General features: G+C 38.0%; 1 protein-coding gene across 2 annotated transcripts; it reads left to right on the top strand.

Moving 5' to 3' along the window:
• The first annotated feature begins 6,150 nt into the window (after positions 1 to 6,150).
• On the top strand, positions 6,151 to 9,697 carry LOC139462082 (succinate dehydrogenase assembly factor 2, mitochondrial-like). 2 transcript variants are annotated; one of them, XM_071243582.1, is made up of 4 exons: positions 6,151 to 6,220; positions 6,890 to 7,071; positions 7,721 to 7,830; positions 9,224 to 9,697. In XM_071243582.1, exons 1-4 carry the CDS (start codon positions 6,158 to 6,160, stop codon positions 9,334 to 9,336), a joined length of 468 nt encoding a protein of 155 aa, XP_071099683.1. In that variant the 5' UTR covers positions 6,151 to 6,157; the 3' UTR covers positions 9,337 to 9,697. The 2 variants fall into 2 exon arrangements, with proteins under 2 accessions (XP_071099683.1, XP_071099684.1); XM_071243583.1 differs by having other exon boundaries at positions 6,151 to 6,208; positions 9,224 to 9,696.
• Positions 9,698 to 9,784: the final 87 nt, after the last annotated feature.

Here is a 9,784-nt window from a genome sequence, read left to right as displayed (position 1 = left end):
AGCAATCTATTCTTGTCATAACAGGCGACTAAATAGATCTGGTTGTTAGATTTGGTGACTTTATTGATTGTGTGTCATCGTACCCCGATGGTGTGGATCGTTGCTCATAATAGGAATGACTGATTTGTCTGGTCTGAATTTGCATACAGGTGGCTGGAACATGGCTGAATATAGCAATAAACAAGAGTGAAAAAAATATCAAAAATATATGATCATGTAGTTTGCATATGTTGTTGTTAGCTAACAATTTGTTATATGTTTGTTTGTTTGTTTCTTATGTGCCTCAGATTTGTCATCAATAATATACATAGGGTGTTTTGTATTTTTGTAATAAAACACCTTCAATGAACTTCATTTCTTTTGTCATGTGAAGTGAATACACCAACAACTAACCCCAGGAGGTGATGGATGTCTACAATCTGACTTCTCACACAATGTCAACCTTGACAAATGTACCTTGAACAGCTCATCTATGTTCAGCTACATACACTTTTTTCTGGTATTAAGTTATCATTGCATGAATGTCCAATCGTGTGTAACAAACTAAAAGCCAATGTGAAGCTTACACCATCTCTAATTACACAAACATTATTTAGTTCCTACATAGGAGTATCCTCTTCTTTCTTCAGATTTGAACACACAATTTAACAGCAGACAAAATGCATGTATAAGTTGATGTAAAGAAGGTGTTCTATTCATGGTAACACACGTGCTTCACATCCTATGTATAGATGTGAGTGTAAAACTAATAATATACACAGATGTAGGGCACAGGTCCTGCTGACTGGTATGTGACTTCACCCCACCCACATGCAAATGTGTACACTTGGTGCCCTCTACAGTGATGTGACTGGCATTATGCTTATAGCAGCATTAAAACAAACTACCTCACTGCTGCCACACTTTACTTTATGTTTTCACGGGACGTCCCAAACACTTACATTAACTAATGATGTCTTATAAACCAACTGAGACATTTGTACTGTTTAATTTGCCTAACCTGTACAATGGGTAGCCTGTTACATTTGCACAAGTCTCGAAGGCAAAACGTATTAGTTTTAAATAATAATTTCTAGATTATGTAAAGAGAAAGAACATTTTGACGTTGGATTCATCTAGACTTGCCCACAATGAGTATAGAATTACAAGGAGCCATACTAGTAGCCTGTATACAATACTTCTAATGCATACCAAAAATGCAAAACTAAATTCCAGTTTATTGATTAAAAAAAATATGCTTTATCTGACCCTAACATGAACACCAATATAAACACCAGTTCCAACTGGTAAAACCTGCAAACAAAACAAAAACGAATTCAATATAATTTTTATGAATATACAATACTGATATTGATCAATCATCTTGTGTGGGGGTGACACATCACTTTCTGGTCCTCTTCAAACTATCTGATGGGGAATGAAAACCACTGACATTTAACCATATATATGTAATGAATATGAACACTACCAGCCTGGATTAGAATTTGAATTTTGAATTTAATGTTATACTGGATATTTAGAAAGTTATCGTGTCCATATTTAGCCCATCCAAATACACCACATCTGAAAACGCTGAAGGAAACAGGGAGTGCACGAGAAGTAGTTGGTATGGAACTTGATATATACGTTGCTATACGGGAGTTATGACACACTGCTAACGAGAAGGAATATTTCCTATTTTAATGCCCATTTCCCAGTGTTTATTTTCCATGAGACAATGGCAAAGTGGAAGGTGATACTGGGAAGAAAATTCCTTAAAATTCCCCACTTGCTTACAAAATACACGAACGTTTTTTACAAACATTTTGATTTATTTCCTCTTAGTTTTGCATAAAATAATGATAGTTTACAGATTGATAAAAAGGAAAGTTTCTTCAGGTTCTGCTGTACCGCAAACAATGCAGTCTCACTGCACGCTGTGTGTTGTCACAACACGGCAGAAGTTCGATGCACTTCCGGGTTCAGTTGAGAAGCAGTGCGTACGAAATAAGTGTCGTGTGCATACACAAGCCACGCCCACTCATGAATATTGTAGACTTAAGACCATTGTAGGTTTAAGGGCACAACAGACGTAAACGATTGCTTCTGAAGCCTTGCAATGAAACTTGTAATCAGGAAAGTAGTAATCTGACCCTAGGTCATTACCCTGAAGTAGCCAATCATAGACCTCGAATTCGTAATTACACACATATGTTTGATACCAGTTACCTCAAATGGATTGCTCACCCATAGGTGTGTAAGAGGCAACGTTCCACTGAACAGCACGTTCCGTATTAATGTAATCGAACATTTCCCTTTCCTTGTCTTTTGTCATAGAGGAAACTAGTTCAATGGGTTTCTCTAAAACTTTCTAAAAAATATCTAATTGCTCAATATGTTTCCAAAGTGCTCAGAATGTTTATATCCTTTGTATTTTTTTAAATATTCGGCGTATGCCCTCTAAGTATAAGCCCCTTCGGACAGGACCCTTAATCATGGTCATAATCTGACCCTAGGTTAGAATAGATGTAAGAGGCGACTAACAGGATCGGATGGTCAGGATCAGTGACTTGCAATTGGTTGATGCATGTCCTCGTATCCCAATTGCATAGACTGATGTTTATGATGTGAGTCACTGGATTGTCTGGTCCAGACTCGATTATTTACAGAGCTCCGTCATATAGCTGGAATATTTCTGAGTGCGGACTTAAACAACAAACAAACAAACAAACAGCGCTATATATGCAGACAGAAAGACAGACGGACAAACAGACATAGACTTTAAACAAATATTTAGTACTCTAGGCTCTAGGCCCATAATAATACAAACAAGGTGGATTTTTATAAAAATGTACATGCTGAATAAACGGTTGGAGAAAAGTACACTTTTATGTACTTTATGTCACGGGGATAGCTGATTTGCTTCTTATCTTTAGTACTTGACAAAGGCATTTAATCATATACCGTATTCGACGTAATAAGCGCCCAGGGCGCTCTCAAAATTAGAAATAGGGGTCTCTTATAAGAATATTATTTTGGTGAAAAACAACAGAGTTGAAAGAGAAATTTCGTGGTTTATGCTGACAGCCTGAAATGTTTATATACGACATATATATTTTTCCAGCAATTTAATTGCCTATAATTAAGGGTGCATATAACACACGAGTGCGTTTTATACGCGAATAAATAAGTCGTGTGTACATTCGAAGGGGTGCTAATTGGGATTGTTCACTAGCCAATATATTAGCAAATATCGCCGTGGGCGCTTATTAGAGCGGGGCGCTTATTACGTCTAATACGGTACTCGTATTTAGATATATGGATATTTTTTACATAAGTCTTACGAAGGTTTTAGTTATTGAAGGATTGATGAGATGATTAGTGAAACATTCTCTTATCGGTTGGGAATAATTGTCACATATAAACAATACATGTACATTTACCCTAAACATAATCAAAGCCTCTAGCATTATGGCAGAAGCCTCCGGTATATGGGGTCTTTGTATGTCTGAAGTCTGAAGTCTGAAGTTATTACACCGAAACATGGTTAATATTTTCCGTTGATAAGTGAGGTCACAAGTGAAATAGGTTTCTACATTTAGTAAGGTTAAAACTGAGAAGAATAAATACTTTAAGATGAAGCTTCGAGAGAGTGGTGCCAATATTTAACGAAGCAGTCATAAAATCACCGTTGCAGATTATCATGAATGATGACTTGCAACTAATGTCTTGAGACAGCCATATTAATCTTATCTGAATAAAGTATTTCAAATATGACATGCCCAAGTATTTTACCATTATCATCAAGAGTTTTAATAATTGTATATGCTCGGTGGAGAATTCTATGCTGTTGTGGGTAAATCCGTATGCACCAGTATTAATTGCTCTGGATGTATAACTATATTGCATGGAGACTTCCACACTCTCCCAGGACAATATTGTAATGAGTATACTTGTTTACTCTCAGAATCTTGTTGTCACACTCTCAATGATGTTGCAATAAGGGGTTCCCCCATATCCCAGATGCATAACACAGAAATCAGCATAAAAAAAGGTTAAAAGATCATTATGACTAATGCATCCAAAATGTTTCTGGTAGTTGTTAATTGAAAATACTGCTTTTCTCGCCTGTGCTGCTAAACATAATTGAGCCTTTGTCCATGACAATTTAGGTGCAAAAACAATACCAAGATATCTTTAAAATGTTGACAACTACTATTTCCACTCCGTTTAGAAGCATTTTAAATTGTCATTTTTGCGGAGGGGACTTCCATTTCTAGATACCATAATTTTAGTTTTGTTGAGATTTACTTTCATCCTAGTTGCTTCACAAAACGTTCCAAAATATTTTATTTTTTTAAAGCATTTAATAATAAAGACACGTCAGACATATGGGATATATAAAACCACCTCTCCCACCTTCCTCGTCGAACAAGCAGGGTGATTGGTGAAAATGATGAAGAATTGGGGACTCAGGATACACCCTTGACGGGGGCCAATGTTACATTTGAGGTGAGGTGAAATTGGGTCGCGTCCAAGATTATTGCACGTATATAGAGACGTGCATGCACGTGTGTGTGTGTGTGTGTGTGGCTGCTTGTACTAGTCCGGACTGATGCCGATTTATAGTGCTAACCCACTGAGATACCATGCCGCAGTTTAACATGAATACCCCACTCAAACACAGTATACTGACTCCGAGCCGACCAGTCCTTGTTTAAGCCCCTTAATGCCGAGCGCCAGACAGGGTAACAACAAGTACCATCTTTTAACGTATTTTGGTATGACGCGTCCGTCATGATTTATGCAGTCAAAAGCTTTGGAGAAGTCAATAAAGAGTCAGGGCGACCGGGTAGCCTAGTGGTTAAAGCGTTCGCTCGTCACGCCGAAGACCCGGGTTCGATTCCCGACATGGGTACATTGTGTGAAGCCCATTTATGGTGTCCCCCGCCGTGAAAATGCTGAAATATTGCTAAAAGCGGCGTAAAACCTCACTCACTCAATAAGGAGACAATAACACTTTCCATTTTTCTTTGATAAATATTTGTTGATCAAAGCTTGCAAAGTAAATATATGGTCCGTGGTGGGATAATTTCGCTTAAATCCAACTTGTGATTCTGTTATTATATTTTTATTATCACCAATGTTGCAGTTTATTATTTATAACTGAAGTCAAAATCTTGCACATGGAGTTGACCAGTGAGATTCTTCTAACATCGAACACTCTGTTCATATGTGCGCCGTGTCACGTGATCACCATTACTTCGACCATTTTCATCCTGTAACAAATACACCTGACTGCTGTCCTCTAAGACTTCACACCTGAGGTTTTGTCTTCAGTGGTCTCAAAGCTACCAACCGAGGGCAAATGCGCAAAATAGTTCTTCTCCCAATATTCACGCTAAACCACAGCATGAATATGTACATACGTATATTAACATTGTGGAGAAATATCAAAACCATGTTTAACTAAATTTAACATATAAATAAGAACAATAAAATCTAAAATCACGTTTAATCAATACTGACGAATGAGGTGAGGTGAAATGGGGTTTAACGTCGCGTCCAAGATCTTTGCACTTATATAGTGACGTGCATGCACTTGTGTGTGTGTGTGGCTGATTGTACTAGTCCGGACTGATGCCGATTTATAGTGCTAGCCCACTGAGATACCATGCCGGAGTTTAACATGAATACCCCACTCAGGCACAGTATACTGACTCAGAGCTGTGTCTGAGTGGGGTATTCATGTTAAACTGCGGCATGGTATCTCAGTGAGCTAGCACTATAAATCGGCATCAGTCCGGACTAGTACAAGCAGCCACACACACACACGTACATGAACGTCGCTATATAAGTGCAATAATCTTGGAATTGTTATTCTATATTAAGGTACATTATTATCGTCATTGATGTTGTTGTAAATATAAACATTAAATAATAGGATGGATATCGGGAAAGAGAGATACTTTGTGTCACAAGGCGTTACACTAGTATCTAAATACTTGCCTTCGTCATTAAAACGTTTTTTCAGTCATATTCTCCAACACACTGAAATACAACGGATTGATCTTGCCTATGACGATCACTGACTCAGTTCGACATCGTTACTCATTCGAGCGGTATTACCTCCCCTTTCAAGGGCAAGTAACTCTAAATTTGTTACATAAAGATAAATATGGCAGGGCTTGCGAAAACATTTCTTGGGATAAGGTGTTTTATCTATCAGGTTCGTCAGCATGTACGTATTACTAGAAGCTACAATTAACACAGATATAAATGCAAATGTTGAGTGTATATATGTTGCCTGTCATAAGAATAGTTTGGACAGCAACTAAACAGCACATTTCTGGAAACAAGTTTGACATTGACATTGAAAATCGTCTTTCGGCTTCGGTATAATGGAGATGGTAAATTGAATTACGTCATTCATTTGGGGATCTTGTCGTTAACCAACGCACTTGAAGATACTCAAACGCGTTACACGTTGAGGAAAGATAACCTCATTAATATTACATCATCAATATTATCCTAGATCTATAATTCTAATAAACGGTGCGCTTGAGCTTAGATCTGCTGACATAGTAGACAGAGAAGCACTATGAGGGGCCGGCCTTAGTTGGGCAGCCATAGCTATGTACCAGTCCGCTTATATTATCGGAGATGTGCTAATTGCTAGCTCTTCAAACAATAGCGTTCTGAGTACACAAAATGTTTCCTTCCAAAATGTATTCTCTTAAAAGTTATGAACCCAAAAATCTGCAAACAAGTTGACTTTCCCAGCCTCAGTTACCATGGTTACTGCTTCTATTTTTAAATATGCTGTTAGGGAATTATCATCCATCAAGGCTTGTGTACTGTAAGACAAATTAGTTGATGCCACAGCATAGAGAATTGTTGCCTGTTTCAGAGATTGCCAACTCCAGTGTTTGGGCGGATGCTGAGTTCCGGCCCTATAGATGCTGGGTCCGACATGGATCCTCCAATACCTGCCTACGTGGAGAAGACCAATGAGGACATTGAACTGAAGAGAGCCAGGTTGTTGTATCAGAGTCGCAAAAGAGGCATGCTGGAGAATGGCCTCCTGCTCAGGTTTGTTAGTGGCTAAGGAGTATAATTTAGTTGATGAATTTTCAGCATTGAACAAATCTTTCATCACAATGGTCACTTTATTACCAGACTGGCAATGTGTGACATTTAGGACTCGTTCACTGGTAAGAGACTCGAATAATGGGTAATGAAAATCCCATGCACTCACATTATTATGACTATAAACATGATAAACCCATCAAGATTTACTGGCTGCTTTTTATGACTTGATGTAAAAGTATTGTCCTTTAGAATATTTAGTATGTTTAGTTGCTCTGGTATATTTTATCTATTCAAACTGCCACCGACTCTAGCTATCAGTTTATTACTGTCTGACATTATATGTGCAAACATGTCAAAGGTTGAAAGTTGTTTCTGCAGTAAAAATTGATGTTGATCAAGAGTCAGCTTGAGATTTTAGATCTTTGCTTGTAGCAAGGGCGTCACAGCTGTCTAAGACGCCAGGGGCGTCACAGAAGTCTAAGACCCTGCAGTTTGCAGTGCAACATTACGTTCCTCAGGCCTGACACAAGCCCGTGACCATAGGTCCGAATCCTGGTTCACTCTTAGTCATTGTTGTGGAATTCACCAACGTAGTAAACATATAAAACCTGCATCACTTTGTTGCAATTATCGTAATACTTTTTTCCAGTACTTTTGCTGCCAAGCATCTGGACAGTCTGAATGAATCCCAGCTCCTACTGTACGACCGACTCATCAACCAACCCACCAATGACTGGGAGATCTACTACTGGGTCACCGGTAAGTCGTGGTATAATTACATGGGTGATCAGAATGGAAACTAAATTGGTCACCTATTAATGTGAACCTGATCTCTTAAGATTGTGTGAGGTTAAAAAAGAATCATGATGATTGAAACATTCTTTGAGAAATGCTTCCCTTCCATCCTGTCCATATGTATATTTTTTCTTTACCACTTTGAGGGGGAATGAAACTCTTCCCAAAACGTTCATTTTATGCCTCTCTTTTGAAAGAGACAGGATTTGTAAACAGATGAACACAAAACAGAAATGATATGAAATTGTAAGAATGAAGTTTTATTGGGTGGTCAGGGCTAGTAGAAACACATTGTCGTCACTCGTGCTTGTGATGATATACAAGAGAAACCCTTACCAATTTCTGTAATTTTTCAACTAATCCTATGTATTCCTTGCGATTCGCTGTGCGTCCCTTGGGCATGCCAGAAACCTATGATTGTGGGTTCAAATCCTGGTTCACCTCAATTATGTTTCTAGGTTTGTCAGCACCATACCCGTGCTCGTGGGTTTCACAAAGTGGTAAACATCTGAGACTTTGTGAATTATTTTATTCAAATTGGGAGTCTTCGTTGTCGTTTACTTGACTTGGGGCCGAATATTGGCCTCTGATAAATTCCCAACTACCATGACTACTTCCTTAAACAATAAGTGCACGGTTTGAACCTGTTTAGTATTTTCAGGGCACTCTTAGCATGATCAGGCCAGACAGGCCAATCGTTTTCTATTTTAAAAAGAAATAATGAAGGTGGTAATAATGCAGGTTAAATGTTATTTCAGATTTGTTTTTTTATTCTTTAAAGTTTAATTTGTGCATATGTTGCCATATGTGAAGTGTTATTAAAGCTTGTCATAACCTTTAACCCATTGTAATCTATTGCCTTGCAGATTTAATGTTGGCAGAATCTTAACCACCATAGATGAGGAATATCCTTCACTTTAGAATAGAACAGCCTAACACATTAGATGATACCACTTGTGAAGTCAATGAAATCCTTTAAAAGTGATTGACGAAATACTTTATTATCCTGAAGACAATCAGTGTATGGAATGAATAGGGCACTTGTTAATGATTGCCATTCGAGTGTCAGTACCCCTGAAGTTCAAGTCCCAATAAACATGATGAAAGACCTGTGAAGATCCGGGTTAGAATAGGTTTGATACAAGTCATCGTGTCCTAATTTCGTGGATCGATGCTCATGATATCCATCTCTGGATTGTCTGGTCCAGACTCAATTATTTATACAGATCACTGCCATATAGCTATAATATTGCTGAGTGTAGAGTTAAACAACAAACCAAAACCAAAATCAAAACGTGATAGAGTGCTTGAATTTTTCATCAGAAGATCTGTATGAAATCTCCTGTTACTGTTTCAGGTGCCAAGCCTACGCCAGAAGAGTTTGACAGTGAAGTTATGACTATGTTGAAAGAACATGCACGAAACAAAGACAAAGCTTCTCGGATACGCCAGCCAGACTTGTACACATAATATACAAGTCTTGCATGAAGACAGTTGAGGTCTACTATCAAGCTGCCAATCCTTTGTATTGTCTTCAAAACAAATCTCCAGAAGAGATTGGATTGTATAAACAATTCATAGCTGTCAACTAGGCCCTAGTCTATTGTACAGGGTGTCCGTCTTTGGTACAAAATCTCCAACAGGTATAAACAGTGACAGGTTGAGATGATATATCTGTAACCCAGTGTCTCTGAAAATTGGTTTTGTTGGAAGGAATATCCTTCCCTTGTGTATATAATGGAACTGTGTGTGGATGAATTTTGTAAAGGATTATATACAACACACTGATAGTCACATGAAGACGTATTTGTCATGCTTGTATGCATGTGCATTGCTACACACAATAAAGTGTTTTGTTAATATATTGATTTTTGGGTGTCTTTTTTAATAACGTTCTTGTCAAAACTGCCACGACAAA

The sequence above is a fragment of the Haliotis cracherodii genome, unplaced genomic scaffold (genome assembly GCF_022045235.1).
Source record: "Haliotis cracherodii isolate W230 unplaced genomic scaffold, xgHalCrac1.p SCAF_15, whole genome shotgun sequence".
Taxonomy (NCBI): domain Eukaryota; kingdom Metazoa; phylum Mollusca; class Gastropoda; order Lepetellida; family Haliotidae; genus Haliotis; species Haliotis cracherodii.
Note: the sequence above shows the minus strand (reverse complement) of the source record. Positions and strands in the feature narration are given on the sequence as shown.

What these genes read in the sequence shown, in the direction of transcription:
- LOC139462082 (XM_071243582.1), top strand. Translation starts at nt 6,158, where the DNA reads ATGGCAGGGCTTGCGAAAACATTTCTTGGGATAAGGTGTTTTATCTAT. An exon ending in TCTATCAGGTTCGTCAGCAT is followed by an intron (nt 6,221 to 6,889) that starts GTACGTATTACT and finishes TGCCTGTTTCAG; the next exon opens with AGATTGCCAACTCCAGTGTT. An exon ending in GAGAATGGCCTCCTGCTCAG is followed by an intron (nt 7,072 to 7,720) that starts GTTTGTTAGTGG and finishes ACTTTTTTCCAG; the next exon opens with TACTTTTGCTGCCAAGCATC.